The sequence below is a fragment of the Bos indicus x Bos taurus genome, chromosome 10 (assembly GCF_003369695.1).
Source record: "Bos indicus x Bos taurus breed Angus x Brahman F1 hybrid chromosome 10, Bos_hybrid_MaternalHap_v2.0, whole genome shotgun sequence".
Lineage (NCBI taxonomy): Eukaryota > Metazoa > Chordata > Mammalia > Artiodactyla > Bovidae > Bos > Bos indicus x Bos taurus.
Genome location: NC_040085.1, coordinates 45,508,146 through 45,526,512, shown reverse-complemented (window position 1 = coordinate 45,526,512; position 18,367 = coordinate 45,508,146). Strand labels below are relative to the sequence as shown.

General features: G+C 35.8%; 1 protein-coding gene across 3 annotated transcripts in view; it reads right to left on the bottom strand.

Annotated features, from left to right (window-relative positions):
• Positions 1-515: 515 nt before the first annotated feature.
• ADAM10 (ADAM metallopeptidase domain 10) overlaps positions 516-18,367 on the bottom strand; it is a 143,587-nt gene continuing 125,735 nt past the window's right edge. For all 3 annotated transcript variants that reach the window (XM_027553890.1, XM_027553891.1, XM_027553892.1), the window contains 5 exons: positions 17,568-17,751; positions 16,776-16,884; positions 16,103-16,323; positions 4,614-4,740; positions 516-2,765 (listed from right to left, as the gene is read on the bottom strand). In XM_027553890.1, the coding sequence (XP_027409691.1) occupies positions 2,671-2,765; positions 4,614-4,740; positions 16,103-16,323; positions 16,776-16,884; positions 17,568-17,751 (736 nt within the window). In that variant the 3' untranslated portion in view covers positions 516-2,670. The remainder of the gene's footprint in view (positions 2,766-4,613; positions 4,741-16,102; positions 16,324-16,775; positions 16,885-17,567; positions 17,752-18,367) is intronic.

The window sequence follows — 18,367 nt, the reverse complement described above, 5'->3', positions numbered from 1 at the left end:
TTGGGGTAGATTATTCTGTGCAGGGCACTATTCCAGGCTTACAATTCTTTTTCTAGGAAGGCTGAAATGTCAAGTCTTCTTATGTGCTATGAATTTGACAAAGCAGGAAAACATGGCTCAAATTTTTAAAATACACTTAACATCAAACTCAACTTTTAAAATAAATGAAGTATTTAGCATTCAAAACTTTGGAAAAAATATATAAGACCACAGTTTCCAAAATGACTCAGCTCTTCCACTAAGACACGTTTAGGCACTCTGAATACTGATTAGAAATAATGCAAAGCAGTTAAGATTAGTTAAATGTTTTTCAAATGTTCACTGTGTATAGAAAGAGATCTAATCACAAAAATTTTTACATGGAGTCCTAACTAAGAATAAAGATATCTATACTTGTGTGGGAAGAGGCAATTCCCTTTCTGCTTAACCATCTCTTTCATTTAGGAAGGAAAGGCGGCCTTGCGGGACGCTTCTTTTGATAGTTCTCAAAGTTCAAAGAGTATGAAACCTTCAAGTTGATTTCATCAAGTCTATTTATTAATGCATTTCAAGTTTCAAAAAACCTTACATCTTTGCACAATACTTTATTTTTTGCAATTTTTAGTAAAAATTTCCAAAGTGAACAAAAAGATACTGTATAAAACACAGTGGACATTAAACTGACAGTAGTATTAGATCTCACTTGTCTCGATCCTCTTGTTTTACCACATCTTGATTTGGAGTGGAGAGAGTTCAGTGCACGTATCTCTTTTCAGAAAACATTTAACTTAGACTCAAAATAAAATAGGGCAGTTGTACACCTGCCAAAACCCTACCACAGGATAACATTTCAAGCAAAAAATGTACATGTTCAAAGTCTAGCACACTCAAGAAGTTACTAAGAACTCTGGCGGAGTAAAAGTCACCATTTTAGAAATGCAAACCCACTTCCAACCTTTGCACAGTCCAAAAACAAAGGCATTTAAATGATTTAAAAGCAATTACATACATATCTACCTACTTGTTTGTTTAGAATTATTTATAGTCTATCTGGGGTTTCATGTACAAAATTTGTCTCTAAATCATGTACAAAAAGCTGTATTTTGAAAAAAGTCACCACATACTGTACAAGTTTACAAGGAAGAGATCCCATTATTTTCTCTAGCATTTTTGGCCTTGCTGGCTTGCGTCACATTATGAGAATGATTGTGTAAACCTTATACTCTTAAGAAAAAAAGGAAAAAAAAAAAGCCAAACACAAATCATTTCAACTTTGCCTAAATTTGCCTCCTATGTGAAGCCAGGAAAATCATAGCTGTTTACTTCTAATTTAACATGATGTAGTTGGAAAACAAGCAATAAATATGTCACAAGCTTAAAGTTTTTTTTGTAATGCCCCCTTCCATTCCTGCATAGCAATAAGCCTGTTAATACATTAAACGCTTTTGACTTCTTTCTTTAAAAAGCCAATTATTTACACCTGTTTAAAAAATAAATTTGGAATGGGACATTGTGCTGTTTCACCTTCATTGCTGATAAAATATCTTAGGGAAAAAAAGTGTCGGAAGGCCTATCTACAATTTTAACTACTAGTTGAGCAAATCACTCCTCTTTAGTGGTTACCAATGATCATGATATGCTGAAAACTCTGTTCAAATATCTTGATAAAACAGACACACAGCTTTTCTTTTCCATATCGGACAAAACCCAAAACATAATTAACATACAAATAAGAGGCTGCAAATAAAAAGAATCATTTCATTGACCTAACTGCTACCAACATGAATAAAAATTTCACCTATCAATTCAAAAATGGAATTGAATTAGAAAGTTTAAAATAAGTAAGCAGAAATCAGACATTTACATAAAGAACTAAGTCTGAAGTAGTAGTATGCTGCATATGTCCAGTTTTCACAACACTTAACTGTGTTCTTCAGCGTCGTCAATCCTGTGCTCTTAGCAGCCATTTGATAAAACAAAATGAATATCAGAACCAACTCCATCATGAGGAAAAGGTAAACTGATTCTCTTCTCATAACTGCCCATGTAAAGCATGACAGAATCCTGGACCACTGAATACCACCATTCTCTGTTATCCTGAGTATGTCAATTAACAGTAATTTTTCATTAAGAGCGGAAAAAATTTTATAATACAAAGAAACATCCATATTGCAATTTCTGTTTACAATTGCACACAGAAGTACAGTGTACGTAAGAAATAACATGTCTGCATATAACAAGGTATGTACATTGGCAAGTGATGTCTCCAATGTTGAGGTGGTCGAGCCTCCTAGCCTTGATTGGCAGTTGAAAAAAATATATATATATTTAAATTTGTGATAAAAGTTTATCGAGAGCCAAGTTTGCCTGCAAGTGAAGAAAATGCAGCAACGAAGAACAGGGAACACGGGGCACATAATAATATTCTAAGACTTTGTGCCATTAGGTTAAAAATATCTGTCTATAAGAAAATGGGGTTTCTTTTTTTTTCACATCCCACCCCCAAATTGGAATTTTCAGGCTTTAAAATTTAAGTAATTCCACCTGATCTGAGGAAATGATCTCTTGCCATTTTTTTTCTTCTACTGTTATTTGTGAGGGTTTCATTTGGGGATGATGATTTAATAGGTTTCTCTTTGGAGTGAAGTTTTCCCATTGTAGGCACTAGGAAGAACCAAGGCAAAAGCTGAGTTAACGTCTCATGTGTCCCATCTGATAACTCTCCCGGGGCCTCTGACGCTGGGGCTGTTGAATGGGCTGGGGAGGTCTTCTCCTCTTTAAAGTGCCTGTGGGTCACAAAGCAAAAGAGGTTTATCATGAGCTTTTCAATCTTTTAAAGACAAAGCTGCCATTTCAATAAAAAAAGAGGTTCTAGACCAGCTCTGTCCAAAACAAATACAGTATGAGCCGCATACATCATTTTCTATTTTCTGGTAGCCATAATGTAAAAAATAAAACAGAGACAGGTAAAATAATTTCAATAATATTTTCATTTCATTAACCCAATATAGCCAAAATATTAATAATTATTAATAAAATATTTCATCTTAAAAATACTAATTCTTCAGAGTTTGACACTTAACCGTCTGAGCCACCAGGGAAGCCAGAGTTTGGTAGGCATTTAATATTTACAATACATCTCAACTGAGACTAGCCACATTACAATTGCTAAAAAGCTACAACTATCAGATTAATATGGATTCTGAGGACAGACTGCATGAGGAACAAACTGCTGGGTATCTTTGAGCAAATGACTTAACCTCTCTGAAGCTCAGATGATTAGTCTGTACAACAGAGATAATTAACTAACTCATATAGTCTGTTGTGAGGATTATATGATAATTCATGTAAAAGTGCTCAACATCTTTTGTGAGGGTTCAATAAATAGCAGTTAAGAGCTGGCATTTTCTTAAAATGAAATTAAGTAAAAGAATTTTCATTGAATGAGAATAATGTAGTCTCATTCAATAAAATGAACTGGTAGTGTAGTTAAAAAGTGTCACGTGGCCCTTGGAAATCCCTAAGAAATTGACAAAAGTTCCTGACTGCTAAAGCAGTAATTTGAAAAGCAATGACATCAAAATCAAATTTCTGCTTCCCTCCAAGATACTGTCCCAGCATGACTACTGAAGTCTCTTACCTTAAGATAGGGAAATACAGGAGAACAACTGAGGGAAAATTATAAGAAAGCCCTAGTTTTAAACAACTTTTATGTAGGGCAGTGGATTTGGCCTGAGGCAAGAGGCTTCAAGAGGCGAAGTGAGTGGGAGGCAGGAGAGGGAATCCTGGGACAGTGCCTGCCCTTGAACATACAAGAACAGAGTCCAAGGGTCCTGAAGAAAGGGTGGAAGGGGACACCCAGCCTGGGGAGGGGGAGGGAGAAATAGACAGGGCCTAAATAATCTGGTAAGTGGATTTCTTACCCTTCTCCAAATCCATGAAATGAAATGAAAAGTCACTCAGTCATGTTCAACTCTTTGTGACCCCATGGACTATACAGTCCATGGAATTCTCCAGGCCAGAATACTGGAGTGGGTAGCCTTTCCCTTCTCCAGGGTCTCTCATATAAAGGTCTTTCCCATCTCTCATCTCCTCCCAGCCCTGGCTCCCTGAGAGCTAAAGGATGGAGACAAAACCTTAGGAGTTGTTTTCAGAGATGGAGAATAACTACAGTTGTTTGGTAACTGAAGCCTCTACCCTAAGACTCTCCCACAGACTGGAATCTGTACGTCCCCACAAGAGAAATCCGTATTTTTCCCTTGGGAAAATAAGTTTATGTGCCAGAATATATTTCAGGAGCATGAACACAAAACCCATAACTGAAGCATAGCTATTAGAAAGACCAATCATTTAAAAGTGGTCTATCATAATAAAACCAAAAAGGGAAGATTTTACTATTTTTTTTTTTTTAAAGGATATATTAGCATTAAATCAGCAGCCATAAGCTAGCCTGCATTGATTGGGGGGGAAAAAAAAAGAAAACACTTAAAAATCAACTAAATAATCCATCTAGTAATCCCATTCTCAAGGAGAAAGTACTATAAATCAACTACTAAAGACTCCTTTAAAATTCAGTTCTACTTGCTGAATGGTTCTGAGTAATAAAAACATACACCTTGCTCAAACTGTCTTACCTGGAAGAGGTTTAGGAGGAGGCAACTTTGGATTACTACTTGGAGTGTGTACACTGCATATCTTAATAAAACCAGCCATTAACATGATCAGGGCAATTCCCATAAGTAATACTGCCCACCAGTAAGCCTAGAAATAAAAAGATTTTTCCAATGAAAAAACTATAAAATATTTTAGAATATTTTGTATTATATAAAATATATAATAGGATATATTACATTTTAATTTTTAAACCACATTTGTTCATTGGGAGTTGATAGCTACCACATAAAAGCACATATATAAAAATTTCTTTAAATATAAAAAAGTACAAAGGAGGAAAGAAAAATCACCCATAATTTCACTTCCCAGAGGAAACCACTCAGTCTTATTTTCATTCCAGTTACTCTCCAGTGACTTAGAAGATATATAGCTTGCTTTAAATTCTACTAGATTTTAAAAATATTCTTTAACCTATAAATTTTTCTAATCATCAAAGCTAAGACTGAAATTCTATCTTTTTTGAGGCCCCTCTTTCCTGTTTCTCTATTTCATAAGGAACTCTAGTCTCAGACTACCATTATTAAATTATTTTTATACAATCTATCTTAGTTTTCATTATATATATATATATATATAACGTATATATTCATTTATTTAAAGGTTAACTGCCTTCTTTAACATGAAAACTGGAAGTATACACACATGCTTGAGGCAGGCAAAGTTTCTCTCTGAGAAGGTACTAAAATTTCACTTCCAACTTAAATCATATTAGATCAATTTGCCAAACAAAAAAACTTCAAAAATTACTGGCATAATTTATAGAAAAATTATGCTGCCATTCTTAATAAATCCTAAATCTATTTTGCAATTCAAAATATTCAAATTTTGTCTTAAGATAGCATATAATAAACACCATACAAAATAGTTTAACAATTAGAAAACTATGAACCTTATATTATTAAAACGCATACATAGTTATTGCTCATTTTGCCAATAAAACTCACATTTAAGAAGAGTTTCTATGATCTAGGGCCTTACAACAAACAGGCTACTACTTCCAGACTGTTTTCTTTATCCAGTAGTGACAACACAGTTAAAGAAATAAAAGCTAAAAGAAAAATGAATGCTGTGGCGAAACACCCCAAGCCACCCACTTTCCCCATGTGTGTAAAGCCATGTGTATAAATTTATACATATATATAAATGTGATTAATTTTGAAAGACCCCCAAACTTACAGAAAAGTTCCAAGTACAATACAAAGAAGTTTTTAAAATCTAGAACCATCTAAGAGTAAGCTGCTTCCATGATGTCCTATTACACTTGAACAATTCAACACATAGTTTCTACAATCTATGGGTGTTTTTCCTAGATAATCACAATATAATCATCAAAATCAGGAAACTGGTATTGTTACATTAGTACCATTAAATCCTCAGACTGACTCATTCAAGTTTTGCCATTTGTCCCAATACCATCCAATTCAGACCCATGTTGCCTTTAGCAGTTGTGTTTCTTTAGTCTCCTGCAATCTGGAAATAATCCAGTCTTTCCAGTTTATATAACTTGGACACTTTTGAGGATTACAGATCAGTTATTTTGCAATGGAATGTCCCTCAATTTGGGTTTCTCAGATGTTTCTTCATTATTAGATTCAGGTCACACATCTTTTAGTTAGAGTATCTCAGAAATGATGCTTTATGATCATGTGACACACGACTTTGATCTCATTACTGAAGATGGTTTACTTGACCACTTCATCAAGGTGTAAACTGCCAACCTTTACCAAAAAGATACTCTACTCTTTTGCAGTCAATGAGTATTTCATATAGACATAATTTAGAACTATGTAAATATTCTATTCCTTATAAAACTTACAATTTATTCATTTGTTCATTTGTTTATTCCCTCTCGGCTTCCTATTTTCCTGAATGGGTTATAATCCATTACTATCATTATTATTATATCTTTTAGGCCTGTCCTGACCATTCTCTGAGCACTGAAGCTGGCATGAGGAGTTCCAGATCCATCTTGTTCTTTCCCTGCCCCAGCCCTGGAATCAGCCATTTCTCCAAGGAGCCCCAGTTTCTCTTAGAACTGCCCTTCCTAAGCAGACAAATTTCCTCTCAACACTTACACTCTGACATCCCAAACCAGTCACCCCTCCACAGGGCACACAGGGCACCCTGCCCTGTGCCAGGATAGCTCCCCTCACCAGGCAGGTATGCCTTGCCTGCTTGGCATCACCTAATTGTCTTTAGGAATGAAGTGTTCAAAAAAGGAGAGAGTAAGGGGTGATGAGATTCAGCCTTACTGCTGAGAGATTTGATCTTTCAAGAGATGCTACAAATCTGAATTTTTATATGAAATTTGTTTTTAAATGCTGACGAGTCATTCAGATTTCTAAAAACAACAAGTAGACCATACAAGACACATGTGCTGGGTCGAATGTGGCTTGGGAACCAGAGTTTACAATCTACTTTTCAGAAGCCATTTTTAATATCCTCCTGAGAGTGCCACATAGTTTCCTAAATTTTTCTTTTGCTTTCTATAGAAAATAATTTTCAGAGGACTGCTCCTCCCTGTGAGTCTATAGGATAATATACCCTTTCCCTTGTTAAATAAATCTCCCATTGGATCCAGTTGTTCTTCCTGTTTTATTCATCCTCAAATAACGGCCCTGCTATTTATCAAAAGGCAGGGTTTAAGTCCTGTTGTTAAGTCTTTCAACTCGAGTGCAGGCTCATTCCTCTTTTCATTTCTGCCTACTGTCACATGCAGAACTATACACATAGCTTTTGTCCTATTCCAAGCATCCAGAGGCTTTTGAAATGTGGCATTTAATGCAGTAAGACATTCTTCGACCCTTCCTGTCTGCAACTCTGACACTCTGACCTAGTAAAAAACATTAGGAACCAAAATCACCAGCTTGTACTGCTATAAGCACTCTTCCTGTGGTATAACAGAGATCCGCAACCTTGGCTACCCATTAAATTACCTGGAAAGCTTTTAAACTCAGTTACCCAGACTAAATCCCAGATTCTGATAGGGTGGGGGTAGATCCTGACATCAGCAATTTTGTTAAAGCTGCCCACATGATTCCATTATGTGGCCAAGACTGGGAACTACCTGTCTCTACCAAGGGTCAGCAAACTTTTTCTATAAAGGGCCAAACAATAAATATTTAGGCTTTGTGGGCCATATGATTCGGTCAAAACTATTCATATCTGCCACTGTAGTACAAAATCAATCATAGATAAGAAACAAACAGGTGAGTGTGGTTGTGTTCCAGGAAAACATTATTTACAATTCAATGTGCTGGTGTAGGGCCCAGGCAACTGCATTTTAAATGAACATGCCCGTGACCAGCATGCAGATGAGTGCTTCTTAGTGTAGACATGCGGGCACTGTGGGAAGGACCATTTTGAGCAATGCAGGAAGTCTAGCATACATGGCTCTCGTCCATCAAATGCCATCAGAGTCCCCCAGCTCCTCTGACAACTACTGTGTATTTCCAAATATCCTCTGGAAAGGCAGTATCACTTCTAAATGTGATCCAATCCAAAGCACAAAGAGGCAAGGATCTTCCTACTACTTCCAGGCTGGTGGGCTAGGTCTGTTTCAGGAGACGCAACTTCCATTCCTGCTATTCATTATATTCTCTAACACATTTCCTTCCTTCTAGTCTTCGCTGCTGAAAACCATTCCACATGGTCATCAGTGTTACAGTTACTTAAAACATGGAATTAAGTCACTCCTCTATGTAAAACTTTTCTTCAAAAGCTTCCCACCAAAGATCTCCAAGATAAATAAGTGGGAGACAGAAAAAAACAAAACCTATGCATACAATGAACTGCAACCCAATATACATATAATGCGGCTTGTTTTTTAAAACTATATTTTCCTATAAAAATAAAGCTTCTGAAAAATATATAAGAAACTCATCTTGAGAAAACCAGGCACAAGGGTAAAAAGAAGGCTTACTTTTCAATGTATTACTCTATCAATTAAAAAAAAAAGGATAATCAGACTTTTCAAAAGGTAAAAAGTGAAAAAAAATTATTTAAAACAGTTCATACTCTGGTTACTATTTCAGGTGCTCCTTATTCATAAACCATCTACCTGTCCCTCTACTTCTACTAGCCCTTTAGAACTTAGCTTTGGCATCATCTCCATAAAGAAGCCTTCCCCAAATAGGTTCTCTTATTTCCTATGAAAATGATGCAGAACTGAAAATATGTTTCTATGTGCTTACCTTCTCTATCCCAAACTGGACTGAGAGCTTTTTGAATTTATATTCTATAAACTCAGTACCTACTCTACCAAAAAGTATCCATTGGACTAGGTATTAACATGTGAATCATTACTCCAAATACTGACTTTTCAGAACACTTCTACCAGCTCATTTATTGTATCTAGATTTCCCACATATACAAATAATGTAAAAGGCTCTTACAACACAGAACATAAAAAATTGTGGTTCAGTACCTCTTCTGATACCAGTTTTTCAGTACCTACATAGTCTTACATAGAAATGCAAGTGGTATGGCAGTAAGAAAAGCAGAGTAGAAAGAGGAAGCTTGAATTTAATACTGGTTATAACTTGGCAGAAAAAAAGGTCAAAAGGACCAAGTCCCAGCTGAGACTTTTGAGACATTTGCAAAAATATGGCACCTAGGTCACTGAGTATTTGCAGTCCCCTCTAGCATTGTTCCTGGTCTTCCTCTAAAATCTTCCAGGTATCAGGATGGGGAACACATGAGAAATAAAGGAATAAAAAATTTAAAAAAAAAAAAAAAGAAAGAAAGAAAAAAAGAAAAAAAAGTTAAAAAAAATAAAAAAATAAAATAAAATCTTCCAGGTAACTACATACTTCAAAGCCCAAAGCTTGAGATGTTTTCATGAAAATAATAGTAGCTTTTCAGAAACTGAATATTGCAATAGATAGAAGATAGTAAGAAAAAAAAAAAGCAATAGTGCATTTGAGAATGTTAATAAATATAGCCACCTCTGGTAAAGTGAATTTTTTAAATGCTTCCTTTAAAACAGAATTATCAGAAAGCAGTTCAGTTCAGTTTAGTCACTCAGTCGTGTCCAACTCTTTGTGACCCCATGAATTGCAGCACGCCAGGCCTCCCTGTCCATCACCAACTCCCAGAGTTCACTCAGACTCACATCCATCGAGTCAGTGATGCCATCCAGCCATCTCATCCTCTGTCGTCCCCTTCTCTTCCTGCCCCCAACCCCTCCCAGCATCAGAGTCTTTTCCAATAAGTCAACTCTTCGCATGAGGTGGCCAAAGTACTGGAGTTTCAGCTTTAGCATCATTCCTTCCAAAGAAATCCCAGGGCTGATCTCCTTCAGAACGGACTGGTTGGATCTCCTTGCAGTCCAAGGGACTCTCAAGAGTCTTCTCCAACACCACAGTTCAGAAGCATCAATTCTTCGGCGCTCAGCTTTCTTCACAGTCCAACTCTCACATCCATACATGACCACTGGAAAAACCATAGCCTTGACTAGACAAACCTTTGTTGGCAAAGTCATGTCTCTGCTTTTGAATATGCTATCTAGGTTGGTCATAACTTTCCTTCCAAGGAGTAAGCGTCTTTTAATTTCATGGCTGCAGTCACCATCTGTAGTGATTTTGGAGCCCCCAAAAATAAAGTCTGACACTGTTTCCACTGTTTCCCCATCTATTTCCCATGAAGTGATGGGACCAGATGCCATGATCTTTGTTTTCTGAATGTTGAGCTTTAAGTCAACTTTTTCACTCTCCACTTTCACTTTCATCAAGAGGCTTTTTAGTTCCTCTTCACTTTCTGCCATAAGGGTGGTGTCATCTGCATATCAGAAGTTACTGATATTTCTCCTGGCAATCTTGATTCCAGCTTGTGCTTCTTCCAGCCCAGAGTTTCTCATGATGTACTCTGCATATAAGTTAAATAAGCAGGGTGACAATATACAGCCTTGACGTACTCCTTTTCCTATTTGGAACCAGTCTGTTGGTCCATGTCCAGTTCTAACTGTTGCTTCCTGACCTGCATACAGATTTCTCAAGAGGCAGGTCAGGTGGTCTGGTATTCCCATCTCTTTCAGAATTTTCCACAGTTTCTTGTGATCCACATAGTCAAAGGCTTTGGCATAGTCAATAAAGCAGAAATAGATGTTTTTCTGGAACTCTCTTGCTTTTTAAATGATCCAGCGGATGTTGGCAATTTGATCTCTGGTTCCTCTGCCTTTTCTAAAACCATCTTGAACATCTGGAAGTTCATGGTTCACATATTGCTGAAGCCTGGCTTGGAGAAGTTTGAGCATTACTTTACTAGCGTGTGAGATGAGTACAATTGTGCGGTAGTTTGAGCATTCTTTGGCATTGCCTTTCTTTGGGGTTGGAATGAAAACTGACCTTTTCCAGTCCTGTGGCCACTGCTGAGTTTTCCAAATTTGCTGGCATATTGAGTGCAGCACTTTCACAGAAAGTAGTAAATGTTAAATTACATGTTTTCTATTTTATAGGTATTATAAAATCTGGGAAAAGAATACCAACGAGGCTAATAAATGCAAACTATGTGTTTCATTTCAAAAAAGGGATCGTGATTTGCCCACTTGTTAGTTTAAAATAAAAGAGAACTGTCATTCATTAAATAAGCATTTAATGAGCGTAAATTATAAGCCAAGCTCTTGTCTTTCCTAGATATAAGGGTGTTAAGTGAAACTTAAGAGACAAAGAGAAGACATCCAAAAGTTAAAAAAAAAAAAAAAGCTTAGAGGCTAACAAAGTACTAAATCAAGTCTGAGAAAATAATCCTATAAAAGAAACAGACAGATGATGTTCAATACATCTACTTATATGGCCAAAAGAAAACAAAGTAGAAAAATGGAGTCAAAATGACAAAATGAGAGGCCAAAATTTACCAGTCTAATTTATTATATTCTAATTAGGATAGTTTTTTATTTAATAATCTAAATAAACAAAAAGGACCTCTAGGATAATAATTAAAAAAACAGGCTTCATCCAAAAAACTGTGAGGGGGAAAGAGCAAGACAAACAATTAAGTATCTTCAGACATAAGATAATCTGAACTGATTTTTAAGATCTCTAGAAAAAGTCAATCACAGAATCCTCTCAGTGCATTTCCAGTGTTAACAACGCTCACTCACAGCAAACTCACTCTAGACTTCCTGTGGGTCATAAGACCATGTGGGGCCCACAGTTCCTTGTCATGATACTGATTATGCCATCCTGCATGAGCAGAAAGCTTCCCTTCTATCCTTCAGAAGATGCCATTGTCCAGACTCTGACTAAATGTTCTTTTATCCTTCAACCGCATGCACCACTCCTCACACCAATCTGCCAAGCGGAAGGGAACTGGCTACTGATCTTCCTGTTATTTTAAACTCAGCCTGGGCAAGCAGTTAAAATACCACTGACTGAAATCCGAAAATATTATAACTTAAAATTACAATAATATGTACAATTTTTCTATTCCATATAAATCATGACATTCATTCATCTAGCAAATGCATACTGACTGCTTATCATATGCTAAATAAGCCCTGTGACAACAATGCATCTTTGTTGTTAAGGTTTCAATAGTGATGTCCCTGAGGCCTGTTCTATCAGGCAATGAAGGACTCTAAAGGTCCACAACCACCTTCCACTTTCAACACAGCAGGATTTGCTGTGTTGAAAAGTAGAAAATTTCTGTTACAAGTCTCTTTAAAAGGAGTCATTATATTGCAGAGACTGTAAAAATGGTTCCCAAACTTTAGCATGCATCATCACCTACTGACTCAGCGGGTCCAGGTGGGACCTGATCATATTTGCATTTTTATCCAGTTCCCAGGTGATGCTGATGCTGCTGGTCAGGGGACTACACTTTTGACATCCATTAGTCTAGATCAGGCTTAGCAAACATTTCCTATCAAAGACCAGACAAATATTTTAGGCTTTGTGATGCCATGCAGTCTCTAAGTGCAAAAGCTGCCATAAGCAATATGTAACTGAATCAGTGTGGCCATGTTCTGATAAATCATTATTTATGGACACTGAAATATGAATTTCATGTAATTTTCAAACGAATATTATTCTCATTTTTTTCAACTACTTAAAAATGTGAAACCATTCTTACTTTGTGAGCCATATAAAAATAGGCCGTGGGCTGAATTTGGCTCATGAGCCATAGTTTGCCAACCTCTGCTCTACATGAATGATTGGTTCTCAATTCCAGCTACTCATCAAAATTGAGTGCTGGGAGCTTTGAAATGACCCAAACACTTAGGCTCTGTTCCAAGAGATTCTGATGTAACTGGTCTACGTTGTTAGATGATTCTCATGTACAACATGAATAAAAGTCAGGTAAGTGTGGAAAACGAAGTTAAAAAGATTTCTTACTGCAGGATGTCTCACAATATTATCACAAATCTCCAAGATGGGAACCATAATATGCAATATTTTCCAGGTTCATTTGACAACCAACCGCATAATGTTTCGTAAAACACATGGAAACACTGCTCTAAATCTTTCATAAAGAATACCATATACTTAATACTCAGGTTCATAAAATTACAGAAAAATAAGAAATTAATTCAAAAATGAGAAACACATTTGATGTTTGTCAAAAATAATAATGAAAAGATAAACTTCTGATAAATCTGAACAAATTAAAAAGAAAAAAGCCACCAACAGGCAATTATCTTAAAGTGTGGGGGAAACACACCAATAAAACTAAAAAAATCAAGGTCAAAGATGGTTTTCTATGTCAGATCTAACACAAAAGATGCAGAAAATGTGAATTATGGAAGAAAACAAAAAAGAATTACCAATGCACCTATTTAAAGAAAAAGAGACAGTGATACAGGGTCTTAACAGATTTCCTGGTGAATTTTCTCCAACTTTTCATGAACTAGGTAACTCTCTGATAAATCTAAAGGATGTTTATCATTATCTCCTGGCCAGACACACAGTAGACACTCAGCCTACTTTATTCAAACGTTACTATCAAGAACAACTTTTCCCCAGAAAAGAAAATGTCTTTTTAACATAATTTCTTTGGTGCTAGTAGCAGGCGGTAACTCATACCCTAAACTATTAAACTGTTATGGTTCTTCCCACTCTACCTTCAAGAGGGAAAATGCCACCACAGGATACCATGGAAAGGAGACAAAAAAGCCACCAGGTATCAGTGGAAAGGAAAGTCAGTGAAACTAACTCATCATTCCTTTCATTGCTTCTTACACCACAGCAAACTAATAACCTACATTACTAACTAGACGGACATACCTTATACATGATGAAAGACCAAAGCACAGCTATTAATATAACAAAACAAACTCTGCCATGCAACTGAACTCTACAAATAACACAAATATGGCAAATAATTCATAAGAAACTGGCTGTTGTTTATCTTACTGTTTGACCTGATTAATGCCCACAAATGCACCAACAGCCTAATGGTACTCGGGTATTACGGACCACGCTCTTCAAAAGGGTGGCATGTGGATATCAACATTGCTATTCTATACTTACTTAAGGCAAACTTGCATAAACCTAAAAGTGCCTGATTAATCAGCTCCACAGCATAAGAAAAGACTTCACATTGCTAGAATCCATTGCAAGAAGCATTTCACAAAATCCTCAAAACTAAAATATGAAAAAAAGATCTTAAAAACACTTTAACTAAAAAGATCATTTCTAGTAAACATTTTAAAATAGGAATAAATGAGTTTTTGAAATTCTAAATGAGTCAAAATTAGATACAATGGAGAAAAATGAAAAAAATATTTCTAGGTGATATGATTTACCGTCTAGAAAACCTAAAATATGCCTGAGTTTATGGCACAACATGAACTCAGCAGAACATAACCCTGAGATTCCAATTATCAGATTTTTTTTTTTTCTTTGAACATACTGTTTCCCATTGTAGACAAGTATACCAGATCTCAACTTTTTCTTATTAGAGATAATCAGAAAAAAAGAAAATAGGAACTGGATTTGATTTGAAAACAGGGAAATAAGTAAGGGGGCCAAGAAATGTAAGTTAGTTGAAATCACAGAATTGTCAAATGTAAGATGGGTGACCTGAATCCTGTGTAATTCCCAAGCCTATACTCAGTTCACTTTAGCACAGAGCCAGAAGGCATCTTTAGTTTAACAGATACTTTCTGAATACACTATACACCCAACACAGGGGTACAATAATGAGTCACATACAATGTTTTAAGGAGACCCAATTATCTGGATTAAAACCTAGGTCTCCTAAATCCAACTTCAACAGTCCTCCCACTATTCACTCATTACACATCTAAAAATTGCATATTCTAACATGCAAAGTATTATTCTTCCTATATATAATAAACACCATTTTAATCCTAGAGATAATTCCAAAAGTCTTATTGTAGAGTTTTACTACAATAGTACCCAAAAGGACTGACAACCCAGACAGAGGGCTATTGTTGTGTGTGCTTTTAAGCCATCCTCATTTTTAAAAATGTAAAAAATAATTTGGGAAGGGTGAGGAGTCAATTTCCAAAGCAGACTTATTCAGTTCAGGCATAGCACACTCTCAAACACATCACTTGCAAATTTCCTACTGTTCCCTAAATGTAAACACTTAGAAATACTTAAACGACTTAAGATAGTCATTCTCAGTGATCTTTTTCAAAAATTTCAGGTAATTCAACATTTATACAACTGGGGGAAATGTGGCTTAAAAATAACATAGTTCACTAGATTTAAGTTGAATGAACATCCATAGTCATTAATAAATCTGCAAAAGGCTCTGTATCTGATCTTGCCCTGTTCAACATTTCCTATTATGGACAAGATGAAGATCCAGAAATTACACTGAAACATCAGAAAACATCTTCAGAAAATTTTTCATCTCTCCTGTTCAGCAAGGCAGAACCCAAAGCTGGCTATCTGTCATACTGAGACAAGGGAGAAGTATAAAATGCAAGTAGGGCTTTCCAAAATCAACTTCAAGAAATTTTACGACAATACTCTAATCAAATGGCCCAAAGGTGGAGGTAACGCATCCAAGACATGAACCAGGAAGCAGAGTACAACAGAATGACTCCCATCACCTCCCAACCAAATCTATGAATGATACACATGTAAGTGTGTTTCTCACTGCTTTAGAAGAAAATAAAGCTCAGGGCTATTTGAACTTTAAAACTCATTCTTCAGATAAAGTACAGCTGACCCTTGAAGGAGACAGGTTAATCACAGTTGGTCCACCACATCCATAGTTCCTTTATATCCATGGTTCCTCCATATCTGCAGATTTAACCAGCTTCAGATTGTGTACTAGCATCCTATTTACTAGTGAAAAATAGCCACTTGTCAGTGGACCCATGCAGTTCAAACCCATGTTGTTCAAGGGTCAACTATAATTCCAGTATAAACAGGAAATAAGTATTTTCTAATAACACTGGTGACCTCTAACCAAGTAAAATTATGATCAAATCATTTTAAGATAAGGTTTCTTTAGAAATAAAAACTATACTTACCACAATCCATTCAGCTATGTTTTCATAGAGCTCTGGACTGAAAATTGCTTTTTTAAGCCTCGCTAGAGGACCATCAGCATCTACTAATCTGCACCGCATGAAAACATCACAGTAGCCTCTAAAATCATTGCATGGGGATCCAGGTTGCAGGGTGATAGTTCGACCAAGGAAGTACTTGTTCCACTGCACAGACCCTGTACTGGCACAAGTTGATGGCTCCACTGTAAAAGAAGTGCCCAATATAAGCTGAAGATCAGATTCTCTATTGGGCTAGCTGGGAAAAAGGGAGAAACTGCCTAAAATCATCATTGTGACATGCTACATAGGCTTTCATTAGTTAGACTGGATAATACCCTTACTTAAATATCACAACATAAACAACCAGCAACTCTTTTGACTTAGAGCCTACAATGGCTTAAAATCCTTCTAACAGTGCATATATTAATTATTGCAAAAACATTGGCAGGTTTCGTCTAGTTCATCATGTTAAAAACACTGTAGGGACCACAAAACTGGAAACACAATGCTATACTACATTTAAATATTTCTCAAGAGAATCAGTTCAGCTGGAAATTATCTGTCCCAACTGTATACCAAAGTTTAACACTTAACATTTAGGAGAAAATAAGGTTTTTCAAACAGATTTTATACTCGTGCATTTTCAAAGCCTTACTCTTCTTCATACAGCAGACATGGCATAATTCCTTATCATCTTTGCCATCAGAACTGGCACAGGTACACTCCTCCAAGCCATGTTTCTCACAGATAGAACCTGCACATTGCTGAAAGAAAAATAAAAGACCAATTATTTAAACCCTATACAGTCAAACCTCTTGTTCCCAGTAACAGACAGATGCCTCCAATGCTAAAATAATTAAGTAAAAATACAAGAGGTGGTGGGAGCACAGATTAGAATCAGAAATGGACCATATAAACACATCTTAAAAAGAGCAAGTGCAAATAAGATAGTAAATCTTAAAAAAATGGTAACAAAAATCTAGACAAAACACAAACAGAGGTGATTAGATGAACATCCACTTTATGTTGGTTATTATGGCTCCTTTATAAGAAGAGAAAAATCAAAAGCTCCTCATGTAGAGGAAAGTGATTGTTTAGCCAAGAAAGCTTTAAAGGCCTCAAAGGCAGAGGAAATAATCAAGAGTCCTTTTATTTAGGGTACTAAAATATTAATTTATAAAACTTAAAAGCAGTACAAAGTTACATGCCTAGTTACATAACTATTTTTCTCTAGAGTATCAAACACACGCAGTAGAAAGTTGAAAGACAAGTCAATAACAAATCGAATGCCACCAGGCACTTATGCCACATAATGCAGTCACAGCTTTGTGGGGAAATAGATACGGATGCTGAAACTGGGACTGAGATGAATTACTTTAACTGTGAGGTTTTAAGTATTCTGAAAAAGATTTCATAAAATTAAATGAAAAACAAATCAAATGCTTACCCCATTAATGCACACTTGCGTATGTCTATTACAGTCTGTGAAGTTCGGTTTAGGATCAGAGGCTGGGCAGAGAGCTGTGATACCATTACATATTCCTTCTTTTGCACAGTCTGAATCATCCCGACACTTTTCAGTTTTTGACTTGAATGCACAATGTGCTGTACAACAGGGACCTTGACTTGGACTAAAAGAAGTACTGAGCTGAGTAAAGAAAATCCCACTAGGACATTTCCTATACAATAGATACAGTCTTAATTTTTAAATAATAAATATTATCTTTTAAATGTTAAGTATGTTACTGTTATACAACTCTTATTGGAACAAGAGGTTACTAAATTTTAACATTCTAATAGTCACAGAAAAATGATGAAGAATCTTGTTTTTATAATGAAGGCATACTATATTCAGCATTCTTATTCTATTTGCCTTTAGTAAAAGGTTACAATGGAAAATGGGTTAAATACTAGGCAAGTCATCAGTTTTTCATAGATATATCACACATTAGTCAATTTATCATTTTTTCTCACATTTACACATTAAAATCAAATTAGGATACACAGAACATCCATTTTAAAAGTACTGCACAAATAATATTCTATTGCTTATATTTATCACTACCAGAATAATTTGAGAAGTGAAATAAATTGTATGACACCAAGTTACAAGAATGTGTGGAATCCATATTACCTAAATATTTAAAACTAAAATTCTAAAAATACTTATGAAAGTCACATTTTTAATGTTATAAACTAAATAATATGTATTTTACTGAGCTGCTTATTTAACTTATATGCAGAGTA